Below are 18,848 nucleotides of genomic sequence, written 5' to 3'. Positions count from 1 at the left end.
CCTTATAGTGCGGAAAATACGGTAATCACTGGATACATATAACATATAACATATAATATTACATTTTTTTTCTTTCCATGACTGCACGTCACTGGTATGTATGTATGTATGTATGTATGTATGTATACATACATATACATACATACATACACATATATATAAAAAATAAAAAAAATAAAATATATATATATGTATACAGTGGGGCAAAAAAGTATTTAGTCAGCCACGATTGTGCAAGTTCTCCCACTTAAAATGATGACAGAGGTCTGTAATTTTCATCATAGGTACACTTCAACTGAGAGACAGAATGTGAAAAAGAAATCCAGGAATTCACATTGTAGGAATTTTAAAGAATTTATTTGTAAATTATGGTGGAAAATAAGTATTTGGTCACTTCAAACAAGGAAGATCTCTGGCTCTCACAGACCTGTAACTTCTTCTTTAAGAAGCTCTTCTGTCCTCCACTTGTTACCTGTATTAATGGCACCTGTTTGAACTCGTTATTTGTATAAAAGACACCTGTCCACAGCCTCAAACAGTCAGACTCCAAACTCCACTATGGCCAAGACCAAAGAGCTGTCGAAGGACACCAGGAAAACAATTGTAGACTTGCACCAGACTGTGAAGAGTGAATCTACAATAGGCAAGCAGCTTGGTGTGAAAAAAATCAACTGTGGGAGCAATTATCAGAAAATGGAAGACATACAAGACCACTGATAATCTCCCTCGATCTGGGGCTCCACGCAAGATCTCATCCCGTGGGGTCAAAATGATCATGAGAACGGTGAGCAAAAATCCCAGAACCACTCGGGGGGACCTGGTGAATGACCTGCAGAGAGCTGGGACCAAAGTAACAAAGGTTACCATCAGTAACACACTACGCCGACAGGGAATCAAATCCTGCAGTGCCAGACGTGTCCCCCTGCTTAAGCCAGTGCATGTCCAGGCCCGTCTGAAGTTTGCCAGAGAGCACATGGATGATACAGCAGAGGATTGGGAGAATGTCATGTGGTCAGATGAAACCAAAATAGAACTTTTTGGTATAAACTCAACTCGTCGTGTTTGGAGGAAGAAGAATAGAGTTGCATCCCAAGAACACCATACCTACTGTGAAGCATGGGGGTGGAAACATCATGCTTTGGGGCTGTTTTTCTGCAAAGGGGACAGGCCGACTGATTCGTGTTAAGGAAAGAATGAATGGGGCCATGTATCGTGAGATTTTGAGCCAAAACCTCCTTCCATCAGTGAGAGCTTTGAAAATATAACGTGGCTGGGTCTTCCAGCATGACAATGATCCCAAACACACCGCCCGGGCAACGAAGGAGTGGCTCCGTAAGAAGCATTTGAAAGTCCTGGAGTGGCCTAGCCAGTCTCCAGACCTCAACACCATAGAAAATCTGTGGAGGGAGTTGAAAGTCTGTGTTGCTCGGCGACAGCCCCAAAACATCACTGCTCTCGAGAAGATCTGCATGGAGGAATGGGCCAAAATACCAGCTACTGTGTGTGCAAACCTGGTAAAGACCTATAGTAATCGTTTGACCTCTGTTATTGCCAACAAATGTTATATTACAAAGTATTGAGTTGAATTTTTGTTATTGACCAAATACCGGTACTTATTTTCCACCATAATTTACAAATAAATTCTTTAAAAATCCTACAATGTGAATTCCTGGATTTTTTTTCACATTCTGTCTCTCACAGTTGAAGTGTACTTATGATGAAAATTACAGACCTCTGTCATCATTTTAAGTGGGAGAACTTGCACAATTGGTGGCTGACTAAATACTTTTTTGCCCCACTGTATATGTGTACTGTATATATAAACACACACACGCACGCACGTATGTATGTATGTATATGTACCATGAATTGATACACGTGGACCCCGACTTAAACAAGTTGCAAAACGTATTCGCGTGTTACCATTTAGTGGTCAATTGTACGGAATATGTACTGAACTGTGCAATCCACTAATAAAAGTTTCAATCAATCAATCTATCAATATATATATTCAGATGAAACAATAATTGAGCCGTTTGGCCACAATACCCAGCAATATATTTGGAGGAGAAAAAGTGAGGCTTTTAATCTCAGGAACAGGTGAGGTGAGGTTTTTAATCCCAGGAACAGCATATTATGCTCTGGACCTGTTTTGCTGCCTATGGAACTGGTGCTTTACAGAGAGTAAATGGGCCAATGAAAAAGGAGTATTACCTACAAATTCTTTAGGACAACCTAAAATCATCAGCCCGGAGGTTGGGTCTTGAGCGCAGTTGTGTGTTCCAACAGGACAATTACCCCAAACACACATCAAAAGTGGTAAAGAAATGGCTAAATCAGGCTAGAATTAAAGTTTTAGAATGGCCTTCCCAAAGTCCTAACTTAAACGTGTGGACAATGCTGAAGAAACAAGTCCATGTCAGAAAACCAACAAATGTAGCTGTACTGCACCAATTTTGTCAAGAGGAGTGGTCAAAAATTCAACCAGAAGCTTGTGGATGGCTACCAAAAGTGCCTTATTGCAGTGAAACTTGCCAAGGGACATGTAACCAAATATTAACATTGCTGTTTGTATACTTTTGACCCAGCAGATTTGGTCACATTTTCAGTAGACCCATTATAAATTCATAAAAGAACCAAACTTCATGAATGTTTTTTGTGACCAACAAGTATGTGCTCCAATCACTCTATCACAAAAAAATAAGAGTTGTACAAATTATTGGAAACTCAAGACAGCCATGACATTTTGTTCTTTACATATGTATGTAAAGTTTTGACCACGAGTGTGTGTGTGTGTGTGTGTGTATATAAAAATGTGTGTGTGTTTGTGTGTGTTTGTGTGTGTGTGAGTGTACACACACACCAAAAGTTTGGACACACCTTCTCCTCATTCAATGCGTTTTCTTTATTTTCTTGACTATTTACATTTTAGATTGTCACTGAAGGTGACGTGGAGTTATGTACTTAACAAAAAAAAGGTGAAATAACGGAAAACATGTTTTATATTCTAGTTTCTTCAAAATAGCTACCCGTTGCTTACTGCTTTGCACACTCTTGGCTTTCACTCTGTGAAGTGAAAACCATTTCAGGCTCATCGAGAGAATGCCAAGATTGTGCAAAAAAGTAATCAGAGCAAAAAGGTGCCTATTTTAAAGAAACTAGAATATAATACATGTTTTCAGTTATTTCACCATTTCATTCATAGCTTTGATGCCTTCAGTGACAATCTACAATGTAAATAGTCATGAAAATCAAGAAAACACATTAAATGAGGAGGTGTGTCCAAACTTTTGGCCTGTACTGTACTGTACATATACATATATACATATATATATATATATATATATATATATATATATATATATATATATATATATATATATATATATATATGATATACGATGCCCAAAAGACATGTATTTTCCGCACCATTAGCCGCACCTAAAAACCACAAATGTACTCAAAAGCTGACAGTGCGGCTTTTAACTCGGTGCGCTTTATATATGGATAAATATTAAGATTCATTTTCATAAAGTTTCGGTCTCGCAACTTCGGTAAACAGCCGCCATCTTTTTTCCCGGTAGAACAGGAAGCGCTTCTTCTTCTACGCAAGCAACCGCCAAGGTAAGCACCCGCCCCCATAGAACAGGAAGCGCTTCTTCTTCTACTGTAAGCAACCACCCGCCCCGGAAGAAGAAGAAGCGCGCGGTGCATGCTGGGATATGTGACGTTTCATTTCCATTTGTGTGTTTATGTAAAGACCCCAAAATGGCTCCTATTAAGTGTGTTGTCTGTCTAATTATAAATAATGCAGACGAGGCGTGTTAACTGAGTTCTCAACGTTTACTCACAGCGTGCTCATAACCACATTCTAACTCCCAGCATACAACGCTTCTCAGGGCTACCGCGCATGCTCGTCACTATCGTTGCATGCTGGGTAGTGTAGTTGTTATATTTGCTAGCTCATAACATCACATTAAGAGACACGCTTACGCGCTTAATTCAATACTCGCCGTCATTCCGGGTGGATTGACAAAAGACCTCTAGCCGCTAGATATTGGTGTCAACAGGGTATTCGAAGCTAGACTGCTAACTGCGTGGGAACAATGGATGACCGAAGGCGAACACACCTTCACTAAGACAGGCAGACAGCGCCGGACGACATACGCCAACATCTGCCAGTGGATCGTAAATGCCTGGGCAGATATTTCGGTCACAACTGTGGTCCGAGCTTTCCGGAAGGCAGGATTCACAGAACTGCTGGACAACAGTGACACTGACTCCGATGACTTCGACGAGACGGAACCGGCCATTTTGGATCCCACATTTGCCCAACTTTTCAATTCGGACACCGAAGACGAAGAATTCGAAGGATTTACGAATGAAGAATAACTTCAGAAAGTGAGCGCTATGTTTATTTTGTGTGTTGTGACATTAACGTTCGAGCAACATTATGTTGCTATTGCTCTGCACTATTTTGAATTTTACTGTTTGCACATTTGCGTACATTTTGGGACAGAGTTGTTAGAACGCTGGTTTTTAATATATTATTAAAGTTTGACTGACCTATCTGACTGTTTTTTTGACATTCCCTTTAGCGCAGCGTAGGCGCGGCTTATAGTCCGGGGCGGCTTATAGGTGGACAAAGTTTTGAAATATGCCATTCATTGAAGGTGCGGCTAATAACCCGGGGCGGCTTATAGTGCGGAAAATACGGTAAGTGTTATTTTAACCTTTGTAAACTCACCTGTGTGGGTCTGGACTGCGGGTCTGATCGCACAAGAAAGACCTCCATAGTTCGATCTTTCTTCATTGGCAGAGGCAGAGTGAGGTAGCAGAAGGGGTCAAATGTCACTGACACTTTGGAGCAATCTGGACAAACCAATGTGGATTTAAAGAGGCCGTGAAAGATGTCAACAATAACTGAGTCGTTGCGTAAGCGATGGTTTTTCCAGGCTTCCTTGGCAACAATCTGGAAGGGGAAAAACAAGTTATTAGTGTGATAAGACTAGTGATGTGTGTTTATATTGTTATGTTATGTCAAATAATCAGACGGTATGTGATTATATGGTTATATTTAGTTTCATTATCAAAACACACGCCATCTCGTCACTTCTGTACCTCATCAGGGCGGCCCTCTGCATCCCTTTGGGCAAGATAAGGCTTCTTTTTGACGCGGTTTAGATCTTCGTGGAGCCCATCCAGCAAAAAGGCCAGCAGCTCTTGGGAGTCCTGCTGCTGATACCCTGAAAACTGGGGAGCAAAACGCCCGACCTGGGTCTGTAAACACAAAGGTAGAAGTTTAGACACTGTGTGGAAGGAGTGGATAATTTTAAAGGTTGACTTTGTGCTTACTTTGAAGGTGCGTGGAGCCACAGAGCTGCTACGGCTTAGCCACATCTGCTTCACAAGGTCAGCATAGGCCTCTGCAATCTCGCCCCTCATTCCTAGCGGATTCCCTCGGTTGATTTCCGCCTCGTACTGGTCGTTGAGGAAATAATCTGTGAGCGGTGATGCGTTGCTCAGGCACTGCGGAGCAAATTAAATACAATTTAACAGGAAATACATATTTATCTTCTTTTTTTAACAGTTTGAATTCTTGCCTGGAGAGCGGAGTTCATGAAGCACGTGTTGCCCAGATTACTGAGACCACACAGGCCAGGCTGGGACTGCGACTCTCTGTAATTGTAGGACGAACTGTATGAATTATAGCCTCCAAATCTGTGGGAAAAGACACTACGTTACTGCTCTATCAGGCAAGGTTAATGTAAAAACAACACTGTCTTACATAAAGTGCATATTTCAACTGGCAAAAAAGACATGTTGGTAGGTTGCACAATTCTGAAAAAAATGTTAATCGCAGTTTTATTAACGATTCTTTAGAACATTTTTTTCCCCACATGCGTGCACACACTTTCAAGGCCTTGTGTTTACATTTTAAATAAATCACATCATTATAAATAGACTCTTCATTAGGTTAAAGGGGAGCTGCACTTTTCTTTGGAAATTTTGCCTATCGTTCACAATTATTATGAGAGACAAGAACACGTCTTTAATTTTTTAATTCTAAAGTTGATAAAAACGCTGGGAAGATGCTGCCAATGGGAGTCACCGTTGTAGCCTTCAAAACTCTTCATTAATGTTTTATATTCACACTGCATGTCTATATATAAAGTAGTAACAAACACATTTATAAAAATATATAATATGTAAAATATTTGCCATATTTTGTTCCTTTTAATCATTGCCTGATTTTTTCAGTGCATTGAGTTGCGTTTTCATAGCAGCGCACTTCAGACTGCTGTCAACTGTCTGTCCCACTTCTGGAAACAAATGCGAGTGTGTTCTAAATATTAATGGTAAATTCGGTAACAAACAACAATGGCGACATGTTTTGAACAAATGAGGATTCACAAACCGTATCATTTTGAAGCTAAATATTTGGAGAATGAACAACTGTTTCTAGAAGACAGCAGGAAGAAAGAGTGAAACATTGGCGCAGACGAAAGCAGAGAGAGTGAGGTGAATGTGACTCGAAATTGCAAATTGTGAAATTTGAAGCCATGCTATTTCGACATAAATGGAGTGCTTACCCAAATAAACGAGCTGTACCTAACAGACAACTTTTCTTTCTTTTTCTAATGATTGTCACACACACACTAGGTGTGGTGAAATTTGTCCTCTGCATTTGACCCATCCCCTTGATCACCCCCTGGGAGGTGAGGGGAGCGGTGGGCAGCAGCGGTGCCGCGCCCGGGAATCATTTTTGGTGATTTAACCCCCAATTCCAACCTTTGATGCTGAGTGCCAAACAGGGAGGTAATGGGTCCCATTTTTATAGTCTTTGGTATGACTCGGCCGGGGTTTGAACTCACAACCTACCGATCTCAGGGCGGACACTCTAACCACTAAGCCAGAGTAGTGTCCAACGAGTGAGTCACATTTCATATTGATCACGATACACGCAGCTTGTCATGCGTGTATCATGATAGACAGCATACGCTGTCTGGCTAGCTGTGTACAAACAAAACATGAAATATGGGATAATACTTTACAGATACTGTACCGGTAATATGATTGTTCATGTTTTTCAGTCAGTACAGATTGTTGTCCTATCGCAGTGTGTTGTGATTACAAACTCAAACACGTTTCGTGTTGACATAGAAGCTACTTTATCTTTGCCATATTTAGCTTTTACAGCTAATACTGAAGCATGCCGATGTGTTACTACGCTAGGAAAATAAGTTCCTCAGTATTCGCTCTTACAATAACAATGTCGCTACAACTTGAATATTATACAGGTTACGAAACAAAAAATGAAGTATCGTGACGGCTTTTGAATGCATTTTTAAAGTGATTTAGAGATAGAATTGATTGCTCTCATTAGCTGCATTACTAGCCGATAAGAATGAGCCGATCTTTACAAATTAGAATGCAAAAAAAACACCTTTTGTCTTCTTGTATAAAGGTTGTGAACGATAGCCAAAATTCCTCCAAAAAGTTCAGTTCTCCTTTAAGAGCATAAATCGTTAAGAAAGGTTTGTGATGCAGCTCTTTAAATCGTCATTTCGTGTGAATGAAGATTTAGTTGCGCAGCCCTAATGTTTGGGATGGTTTGGTTTGGTAGTGTTTCAAATACTGACTCTTGTCTGCTACCAGAGGAGGCACTGTTGTTAAGCGTGTAACTAGGACTACAGCTGCTGTTTCCATTGATGACTGCCGAGGAGATACTGGCTGACGTGTTGGAGGACAATTTTGGGGAGGTGGAGAAAGTCCTGGATGGGGTTGTACTGGACCTGGTTAATAAAAGTAGAAGTATTTATCATATACACAACCAAAAGGAGCAAACTTTTAAAAATAGTATTTGTTTACTTGGAATGGGAGGCTTGCCTTGGCCACGTCCCGTCGTCATTCTTACGCTCGATTACAAGCACCTGAAGAGAAAAGAGGCTAAATGAATATCAAGACGGTCTGTCAAAGGGTAAACATTTAAAAAATAGTCAAGGTCCAACATCTTACAGCTATGGCAAATTAAATTTTACACGGATATATAATCCTACGCCTTTTATTTTCCTACACTTGAAACGTGAGAGATAATCTAGGATGGGCATATTTCACATTTTGACAGATACAATACCAATTATTGATAATTTGTTTAGGGGTCAAATCCATTTTTTGTATTTAACACTGATATTGAAAACTGTGCTGTCCAGTTATTATATTTTGTTTTCTTACACTTCTGAACTAAATTTGCAGGTATGTGTGTGTTGTCGCAGTCTTGCCATTAAGCTCAATGTGCCATTCTTGTATTGTTGAACCCTACAAAGTGTTTATACTCGAAGTATTGTACTTAACAAACAACAGCTGTTTGATTGGGATGTGCATGTTGGTGGTAGTTTTCCTTACCAACTTTGGAGGTGTTAAAATCGCCATGTAATATGGCTATTGCTAATCAGTAGCATGTATTTGGCATAGGGGTGTAACGATTCGTTTTAACAGCGATTCGATTCAATTCAGAATTTGTGGTTGCCGATACGAAACAGGGACAATATTATTTTTTTACAATGATACGCTCTGAAACGATTCAGTGAGTTCAAATCGATTCAGTAACTTTTTAGCAAAAATAATAATAAAAATCAACCAGTGTGACTGTGAAATAAATACTGGACACTGCAGGTGAAGTTTCCTTTATTCCGGTTATTTCTTGTAAGGGAACTCGGTATAAATAAATTATGGATAGAAAAGACGCAAGTAAACAACAACTAATGGCCAATGCATTCACATCTTATTTGAATAAAGTGCAACCTGCACTTGAGGTTCACTTCAAACGAAGAAAAACTGAAAATATTTTTTTAATATTTTTACAGTGATAAAAAAGACGGATTTCCGACTATAGACGGAAAAATCACATGCCTGCAAAGATGGACATGGTCAGAATTTGGGTGAAATTAACTTGGCTTACTTCTATTACAAATAAAGACATTAACATTAATGGGTATAATGTTTACCACACAGATAGGCCAAAAAAGGTAGTGGTGTAGCCATTTATGTGAAATCCAGATGTAATGCTTTAATTGTTCTTTCCCAGTCAATCAGTAAACAAATGGAATTTTTGGCTCTGGATGTAGAAATTGTAAAATCACTACATACTACTGTGGTTGGGTGTTACAGGGCTCCATCTGCTTCAAAGAAGGCGCAAGAGTCATTAAAACAGCTTTTGGATAAGTTAAATTATGTCAGACGATTTTAACTGGCACTGGTAAAATGCAGCTTCTGATGAATTTTTTTTGTGATTCTGTTAATCTCACCCAAATTCCAGATAAATCTACCTTGATTGATTTGCCTCATAAGTTCTCTTCCTTGGGTGTATATTTCTGTAATGATTTGAGTGATCGTTGTGTTATTGCTGCATGTAGAAATACTATGATTTTGAAGTGCAAACCGTGTATTATTTGCAGAAAGAATGTTAAAAATGTAAATGAACGAGCTTTTCATCATGATTTGTCTATTGTGGACTGGGAATATATAAATCTAATACCAAATGTAGAGCTGGCTTGGACGTTTTTCAAATACCTTTCCATGCTAATTATTAACAAACATACTCCTTTGAAGAAATACAGAGTGAAGGGATGAGAAAAACCCTGGTTTTCTCCAGAACTGACAGACATCATTCATGAGTGTATATAAGGCACGGGAAAGGGCAAGACAAAGTAACTCTGCCACTGATTGGTCATATTTTAGACAGCTTCGAAATCAATGCACTTCTCTTATCAAAAAGGCCAAATCAGAATATTTTTTGCTCTGTCACCACTGAGAACCTCAACATCCCACATAAATGTTGGAGAGTGATCAACTTTTCCCACATTTGTACTTAAAGAATCAGTGCCAGTTTATGATCAAACTGAAGTCTTGAATTGTTGTAACCAGCATTTTTTATCATCTGGTTCTCTATTTGACTCAAAAGGGACAACTATAGGGATACCTTGTACAGTATGTCCCATGTTTTTTGGAGATAATTTTATTTTGCTCATTTTACTTGTCTTGAAGTGCATACAGCCCTAAAAACATTAGACCTCAGAAATAAGGTGGTAAATGGCATCATTGTAGCGCTTGATTTAAAAAAAACAGTACTGTGCCTTACTTTTTATTGATCTCTCCAAAGCTTTTGACACTGTATACCACGCTATTTTAAAACACAGGCTGTTTCTCATTGGACTGCCTGAACATACGGTCGTTTGGTTTTCAAATTATTTAGAAAACCGGACCCAATGTATTAATAAATACGAGGGCCTTTGTTCAGAATTTGTCACTGTTCATAAAGGAGTGCCTCAGGGATCTGTTTTGTGGCCCCTCTTATTTATCTTGCACATCAATGATCTTGAACAACATTTCTCGATGCTAATATGTATTTTTATGCTGACCATACAATTATTTATTGCTCTGTATCATCTCTTAAACAGGCTGTTAATTCCCTGCAGAAAGCTTTTGTTGCCGACTGTGCAGAATTCACGTAAGTACGTAATACCTTGGTGTTTTAATTGATGACTCACTCACTTTTAAACCTTTTATTGATAAACTGGTGAAGAAACTACAATTTAAATTGGGGTTTTTCTTCCGTAATAAGAGATGTTTTTCTTTTGGTGTAAAAAAGCGCCATGTCTCTGCCACATTTATCTGTGCTAGATTATGGTGATCTGTTTAATATGAATGCTACTCGTTCCTGTCTTCAGATGGTCGACTCTTGTTTACCATGCTTCTTTGAGGTTTTTGCTGTGTGTTCCTTTTGCTTGCACTGAGCTGGGGAAAAAAAGCTTTTGTCTATGCAGTTCCTTGTGCTTAGAACATGCTACAAAGAGACCGGAAGTTGACTGAATTTGTATCCTTAAATGCTTTTAAATCTAAACAGAGAATTTGAAGTAGCCTCAGTTGTCTGTAACTGTTTTACTTGATGTCCATCCTGTCATTTTAATGTGTAATGTGAATGTAATTTTATGTGTAACTTTGCTGCCTCTTGGCCAGGACTCCCTTGAAAAAAAAAAATATATATATATATATATATATTTTTAAAGATTATTTTTTTCCTGGTTAAAAATGGTTATAAAAAAATATATAATAATAATAAAGTTTACGCTTTCTTCTTTGCTTTGTAATATTCCTGCTTTTTTATCTTGCACCTCAATCGTCGGGCGTCCGAATGAAGCCGCGGTATCGCATGTTTCATTCATTAGCTTTTAAAATAAATCTTGGTTTCTTTTTTTATCCCATCGATGCACTTCAAGAGGTTATGTTCTTTAAATTTGTGAAGCAAACAAACAGTTTACGCTTTACTCCAAATGTTGCCTTTGTTTTTATTAAACAGGATCTGCTTCCGGGCTATATACCGTTGAGACTGGCACAAGCGTGATACAAAGGGTCCCCTACGGCGGAATACCAGTAATCAGTTGAAAGAGTTCCTCTCTCGAGATCTCGAGAGATCTAGTTTTCAATCGCAGGTGTGTTAGTCCGACTTTTCAAAAACCGAACACTATCAGATTATGGTGTTTCCTTGGGTTGTAGAATGCTTACTTAGAGCTAGAGCTGGGCGATATGTCCTTTTTTTAATATCTCAATATTTTTAAGCCAAGTCACGATACACGATATACAGTATATCTCGATATTTTGCCTTAGCCTTGAATAAACACCTGATGCATATAATCACAGCAGTATGATGATTATATGTGTCTACATTAAAACATTATTGCTCATACTGCATTAATATATGCTAATTTTAAACTTTCATGCAGAGAGGGAAACCACCATTCAGTCAATTGACCAAAACTGTATTTATTAAACAGTTATTAAGCAGTGGCACAGACATTCATGTCATTTCAAAACAGAAAGTGCAAGATTGTCAGAGATATTTTAAAACAAGCTATTAGTGCTCTTTTGCGCATTATATCACTAAGATGACAACACTAAATTAAAGTGCACTTTTTGTACAGAACGCAACTACAATAGTTTCAAACAAATAAAGTGCACTTTTGTGCATGATGTCACACAAGATATTTCAATAACTTCGAAATAAAAATGAGCTGCATAATATGAAATCAAATGGTTTATGTCTTTCGCTATGTGGTAGGTTCCTGCGGACGTTATCTCCTTCTGTTGTTGACTAATTTTTTCATATGGTCTTGATCTGGAAATGGCATTTTGTGGGTGTGGCACCGAACGGAGGTGTTGACATGCTGAGTTTCAAGCACTCTTCATTCTCTAGCGCCTGACTTTTCAAATGATGCTACAAATTAGCAGTGCTGCTACTTTTTGTAGCAACGCTTTTGCCGCATAATTGTTCGACATCTTCCCGCTTGAAGCCAAACCACCGCCAGACAATACACCCCGTGCTGTTTTTCTTAGGAATTAATTCTTCCTTCATTTGTTACCAGATTTGTACCTTCTTTCTCTCACATTACCACTCGCACCACTCCGCTAGCATCACAGCGAGGGCGTATGACGCGACAGTATGTGACGTATGTAAGGGCGTATGACGCGACAGTATGTGACGTATGTAAGAAGATTGCTTGTTTTAAGTCTCGGTGAGAAGGAGAGACAAGAAAGAGTGAAAAAAGCCTGTAGTGTAATGCCCGCAGCTAAAAGCAACTGCGCGAGAATGTATACTCTAATATCACGATATAGTCATTTTCTATATCGCACAGAGACAAACCCGCGATATATCGAGTATATCGATATATCGCCCAGCCCTATTTAGAGCCTAAATATTTGACAAGTCAGACTAATTTAGTGCATGGACACGTACTGACTATCTTGTATTTTACCTTGCTTAAGTATCTTCGGTGGCTGGCATTAGCCTTTAGATTGTAAAAAGGACAAACTGAATTCAAGAGGTTGAGATTACCTGCCCCTGGAAAAGACCAGCGTCCTGGACTGTGCTATCTGGCTTGTTCAGCTGCTCGTAAGTGTTGCTCATGTACTTGTTCCACAGCCTTGTCTCCTTCTCTAATGGAATATTGAACAATGTCCTCATCTCTTTCTCTATAGTATCTGTAGGGGAGAAATGAGCATTTATTAAACATTTTGCTGCTATCTACAGGTTATTTGCAATGCCAATTACTTAAGAGCCGGTATAGTTTAGGGGTGCAAAGGTACAGGTAACCCACGAACAGTCCATACCTCCGTTTTTGGGGCCACGGTTATTGGTTCTCTTTCAGTATGTTTTTGGGTGTAAAGAAAATAACTTTTTTCTGTCAAAGTTTTTTCTTTACTCTGCTTGTCAGGAAAAAACTGTATTCTGTAGGAAACAGTATCAGTTCTGTACTGAATGCATTAATTTTAAGTTAACAGTTACGAAACAACAATTTTTTATTCCTCATTTATTTGCACAAACCAGTGCTTCTCACGAGTGGTTTGGCAAACAGCAATTGTTGACCAAAATTATATCTAACAAAAACACATTAAAGTGCAGTTTGAATTTGAAGTAGCGTTAAATAAATATAAATAAAAAAATATTGGAACAAAAAGTGACTGCATAGGATTTTAGTACATGCTTTATCTAAAGAGTGAAATCAGAGTAAACAAAAAGTGTGACTACAAAAATATTTAGATATAAAATGTTATATTTTTCTTCTGATTAACTTACCGTAGTATGTAAATGTAGTCTCTCAGTCTGGACCAATATTTTAAACACATACACATTATGTGCCTGTGAGTCCCCATTGAGGGCAGAATTTCCCCAAGCAACACCAGTGAGCTCCAGCAGTGAGACCCGTTTCTTACGAAGTGGATTTGAAAGAAATCGCTGCTTCTTCAAAATGTTGTCTTTCAACTTCTATGCTACTGATGGTCATAATTCTTTAGACACATTGCTTTTCCGCTTACAATGATGTGACGTGGGTGAGGCACAATGGTGACTCGACATTACATCATGGGGAGGGTTTTCACCACCCTGGACAGGCATCTCACACACTAACACACACGATGGGCAGTCCATTAGGCATATTGTCTTGTGCGGGGTGGACCGAACGGTCCGGTATTTTAGCGAGTACCGTTGCATCCCTAGTACAAATGTCGAATGAAGCTTTGGGGGAAGTCAGTCTGGAAGGGAAGTCTCTTACCAATAGTGTCAGCTTTACTGAAATGGCATGTGACCACATTGTCCATGTTATCATTCTCACACAGATTGAGCTCTAATAGGTAGACCTCCACTTTGCAGTGTTTAACAAACATGCCGTGTTCAACAACCTGAGAGAAGTACAGGAAGAATCAAAATAAGAGCAAGAGTAAAAGCAGAAGTATGAGTAAAAACAAAGGTGAAAGCAACAAAGAAGCCTGAGTAACACCAATTGAATTACCTTTCTGACGATAGGTATTTGCCCCTTCAGGCAGCTGTACCAGGTGACAAGCTTATTCCATGCCTCAGTGGGGACAAGGACATAGTCCAGCTCGTCTATTAGGTGTTCTTTCAACACCTGCGTTTCCTGGTCTTTAACAGGGTGCAAAATGAAGAAGAGAGACTTATTCAAAATGTGATCTAGCAAAGCAACAACAACTCTGCTTTACCTGAGAACAGCCCCGAGTTATCAATAGGTCCTGGATATAGGCTCCGCTCGCCAATGTTGTACATGTCCCAGCTGTCGAAGCCCACATATTTCTTCCACTGTTTAAACCAGCGGCTGTCCACAAGGTACCTATGGAAAATAACATTGTTAAATAAGCTGGTAATATGATGATGGATATAAAGTGTAAATGATGAGGAAATGTAAAGAGTCATAGAGCACATAGAAACATAGAACTTTATGCAACAGAATAGGTCCCTTGACATTTAAATATATCTACATATCTTGACCTAAATTTTCTTTGCTTAAGGTGCTAAAGCACTGGTTGGTCACCCTTACGATCAAAAGATCAATTTCCCACCTATTCTACCGAAGAAAAATAGTCTGGAGCCGCAAAACCTCAATCAGAAATGGTAAAACTATTTTTCTAAAATGCACATTTCTCACATTCGACTTTTTGGAAGAAAAAAAACCCTGAGCTATACTAAAGACTAATTATGTACAACCAATCTGTATTTTTTTTACCACTTACGTCCTCAGTCGGGTAATGGGTAAGTTGGAGCCTATCCCGGTTGACCTGAACTAGTCTCAAGTCTACCACGATTCACAACAGCTATTCGCACCTATGACCTATTTTGAGTCTCCGACTTAGCTAACGTTCATATTTTTGAACTGAAGGAGAAACATGTAAAATCCACAGATTTGAACCCAGACTTTGGACATGTTAACCACTACTCCATTGTGCTACAAACAACAACAATCACTGACAACATTTCAAAGAAGTTCCCAACTTCCAACATTACCTTACTGGCAGATACCGTATTTTCCGCACTATAAGGCGCACCGGATTATTAGCCGCACCTTCTATGAATTACATATTTCATAATTTTGTCCACCAATAAGCCGCCCCGGACTATAAGCCGCGCCTACGCTGCGCTAAAGTGAATGTCAAAAAAACGCTGCGCTAAAGTGAATGTCAAAAAAACAGTCAGATAGTTCAGTCAAACTTTAATAATATATTGAAAACCAGCGTTCTAACAACTCTGTCCCAAAATGTACAAATGTGCAATCACAAACATAGTAAAATTCAAAATGGTGTAGAGCAATAGCAACATAATGTTGCTCGAACGTTAATGTCACAACACACAAAATAAACATAGCGCTCACTTTCTGAAGTTATTCTTCATTCGTACCGGTAAATCCTTCGAATTCTTCGTCTTCGGTGTCCGAATTGAAAAGTTGCGCAAGCGTGGGTTCCAAAATGGCCGGCTCCGTCTCTTCGAAGTCATCGGAGTCAGTGTCGCTGTTGTTGTCCAGTAGTTCTGTGAATCCTGCCTTCCGGAAAGCTCGGACCACAGTTGTGACCGAAATATCTGCCCAGGCATTTACGATCCACTGGCAAATGTTGGCGTATGTCGTCCGGCGCTGTCTGCCCGTCTTAGTGAAGGTGTGTTCGCCTTCGGTCATCCATTGTTCCCACGCCGTTCGCAGTCGTGATTTGAATGCCCTGTTGACACCAATATCCAGCGGTTGGAGTTCTTTGGTTAATCCACCCGGAATGACGGCGAGTGTTGTATTTGTGTGCTTCACTTGTTTTTTGACACCATCTGTGATGTGGGCGCGCATAGAGTCGTATATCAACATGGACGGAGCTGCGTGAAAAAAGCCACCCGGCCTCTTCGCGTAAACTTCCCTTAACCACTCGCTCATCTTTTCTTCATCCATCCATCCCTTCGAGTTAGCTTTTATGATGACGCCGGCTGGAAAGGTCTCTTTTGGCAAGGTCTTCCTTTTGAATATCACCATGGGAGGAAGTTTCTGGCCATTAGCATGGCAAGCTAGAACCACAGTGAAGGACGACTTCTCATTCCCTGTGGTGCGAATATTCACCGTACGTGCTCCCGTTGTATCAACAGTGCGGTTCACAGGAATATCAAAAGTCAGTGGAACCTCGTCCATGTTGATAATGTTCTCTGGCCGGATCTTTTTTTCCGCTATCTTCTTTTTACAATATGCACGGAAAGTAGCCAGCTTTTCTTTAAAGTCGTTAGGCAGTTGCTGTGAAATAGTGGTCCGTGTGCGGATGGAGAGATTGCGTCTTTTCATAAACCGGAAACACCAAGAAGCACCACCTTTAAAATCATCCAGGTGAAGTTCGCTTGCTAGCGTTGTTGCCTTCATTCGAATAGTGATGGTGCTGACACTTCTGCTTGCTGCTCTCTGCTCAACAACCCACTGTTCGAGTTCGTCCTCCAACTGTTGCCATCGTGCTTTGTTCCCTCGGAAACTCTGTTTTGTCTTCTTTACCTGGCGCAGGTCATCTTCTTGCTTCCTCCACCTACGCACCATTGATTCATTTATGTTATATTCTCTTGCTGCTGCTCTATTTCCGTGTTCTTCGGCATGACTTATTGCCTTAAGTTTAAATTCTGCGTTATAAGCGTGTCGCCTAGTAGGAGCCATTTTGTAGTCTGGTCTTTACAGATGTAAACACACAAAGGAAATGAAACGAAATATCCGCGCGCTTCTTTTTCTTCCGGGGGCGGGCGGTAGCGCTTCCTGTTCTATGGGGGCGGGTGCTTACCTTGGCGGTTGCTTGCGTAGAAGAAGAAGCGCTTCCTGTTCTACCGGGAAAAAAGATGGCGGCTGTTTACCGAAGTTGCGAGATCGAAACTTTATGAAAATGAATCGTAATAAAGCGCACCGGGTTATAAGGCGCACTGTTAGCTTTTGAGAAAATTTGTGGTTTTTAGGTGCGCCTTATAGTGCGGAAAATACGGTACGCAACATTGCACGGTATGTGCCTGACTCCTCAATATGGATCATTAAATAGGCTGACACGTTCAAAAATTGCTGAAACTATAATTCTTTAACATGACAAAAGATAGGGAGGGGCAGCTTTTAATTATGTCAACACTATACAACAGTACTGTAAGGAATGACTGTGGGTCTTCTTGGCTAATCAACCGACTGATGGATGAACCCTGAATCCGCAGAACAGGGCCCGTACCAGGAACCAGTGAGACACGGCATCAACAGACTAGAACAAGTGGTAATTTCTCACTAAAATACAAGCAAGCTCAAGTTTACATCGGTATAAATATGCTAGCTATCTTGTTAGCTAAGCGTATTTGCTGACGAGTGCTCGTAACAAAATTAATGACTTTTACTGGGCGACACCGATTAGGGACATAATTAAGAACGGCTACACAGCAGCAAGAACATATGAAATAGAGTAACACAACTCAGAAACACAGTATTGTTTTGTTACGGTGTATCAACTACAAGCAGTGTTAGCTTCCATGTTAGCATTACCGGTTTGGAGCTTAGCTCGTGGCTAGCAAGCGCTAGCCGGGGGAGTGATGTCGGCCTACGGCTAAAGAATTCCTCACCATTCGTCGCCCTTTCTCAGCGTGGTTTTCACCAAGGAACCGATGGTCTGTTTCTGGTTTTCGGTTGACGCGGAGGGCATTTGTGTGGCAACCGGCTCCAAGTCGGAGTCGGCCGCGCCACCCGAGTCGGGTCCGCCTCCCTCCGCCATCATGCAGAGAATGAGCCAGTCGGTAAACGGAAGGAGTAGTTAGCTAGCAGATCTCTGGGCGAGGGGAGCGTGCTTCCTCTACGGTGGCTGCACAGCAGACAGCAGCTGATCATACCCCGGCGTGGCTGCGGTGTCGTCAACTCTTTGACACCACAGAGGTAGATTATGCCTATATCGTTTTTGTGTGTGTTTTGTTTACAAACGTCACGCTTTTTACATCAATTAACCTCAAGAGTTAACTCAAGATAAGGAACAAACCCCACTGTTGCTTGCAAAACTTAAGAAAGTGCAATGCTACATTTTTACAATTCCAGCTCAACTGCTTACAGTGATTTCACCTCTGTGAAGTTGCACCCCGGGCCCCACCCCCGAGCCCATCTTGTCCAAATCTCCCCAAACTTCATACTTGCCAACCTTAAGACCTCCAATTTCGGGAGGTGGGGGATGGGGGTGGGGGCGGGGGGCGGGGGCGTGGTTAAGAGGGGAGGAGTATATTTACAGCTAGAATTCACCAAGTCAAGTATTTCATATATATATATATATATATATATATATATATATATATATATATATATATATATATATATATATATATATATCGCCGCGACCCCGAAGGGAATAAGCGGTAGAAAATGGATGGATGGATATATATATATATATATATATATATATATATATATATATATATATATATATATATATATATATATATATATATATATATATATATATAAATATATATATATATATATATATAT

At 40.0% G+C, this 18,848-nt stretch overlaps 1 protein-coding gene across 7 annotated transcripts in view; it reads right to left on the bottom strand.

Annotated features, from left to right (window-relative positions):
• The window catches only part of usp4 (ubiquitin specific peptidase 4 (proto-oncogene)), a 77,607-nt gene extending 59,141 nt beyond the window's left edge, over window positions 1-18,466 (bottom strand). For 3 of the 7 annotated variants that reach the window (XR_009811833.2, XM_061932594.2, XM_061932595.2), the window contains exons 1-11: window positions 17,942-18,464; window positions 14,554-14,681; window positions 14,346-14,476; window positions 14,109-14,235; window positions 12,893-13,038; window positions 7,873-7,934; window positions 7,644-7,796; window positions 5,604-5,721; window positions 5,356-5,529; window positions 5,122-5,280; window positions 4,748-4,972 (exon numbers count right to left, since the gene is read on the bottom strand). Coding sequence is in view for 5 of the 7 variants with exons in the window: in XM_061932594.2 (XP_061788578.2) it covers window positions 4,748-4,972; window positions 5,122-5,280; window positions 5,356-5,529; window positions 5,604-5,721; window positions 7,644-7,796; window positions 7,873-7,934; window positions 12,893-13,038; window positions 14,109-14,235; window positions 14,346-14,476; window positions 14,554-14,681; window positions 17,942-18,093 (1,575 nt within the window). In the remaining 2 variants the exon portion in view is untranslated. Of the gene's footprint in view, window positions 1-341; window positions 840-4,747; window positions 4,973-5,121; window positions 5,281-5,355; window positions 5,530-5,603; window positions 5,722-7,643; window positions 7,797-7,872; window positions 7,935-12,892; window positions 13,039-14,108; window positions 14,236-14,345; window positions 14,477-14,553; window positions 14,682-17,941 lie in introns of those variants that run through there. The other 4 variants (XR_012049404.1, XM_061932596.2, XM_061932593.2 and 1 more) reach the window with 4 other exon arrangements.
• Between the last annotated feature and the right edge of the window lie 382 nt (window positions 18,467-18,848).

This window comes from Nerophis lumbriciformis, linkage group LG38 (assembly GCF_033978685.3).
Source record: "Nerophis lumbriciformis linkage group LG38, RoL_Nlum_v2.1, whole genome shotgun sequence".
NCBI classification, from domain to species: domain Eukaryota; kingdom Metazoa; phylum Chordata; class Actinopteri; order Syngnathiformes; family Syngnathidae; genus Nerophis; species Nerophis lumbriciformis.
The sequence above is the reverse complement of the archived record's forward strand: the minus strand, read 5'-3'. Positions and strand labels throughout refer to the sequence as shown.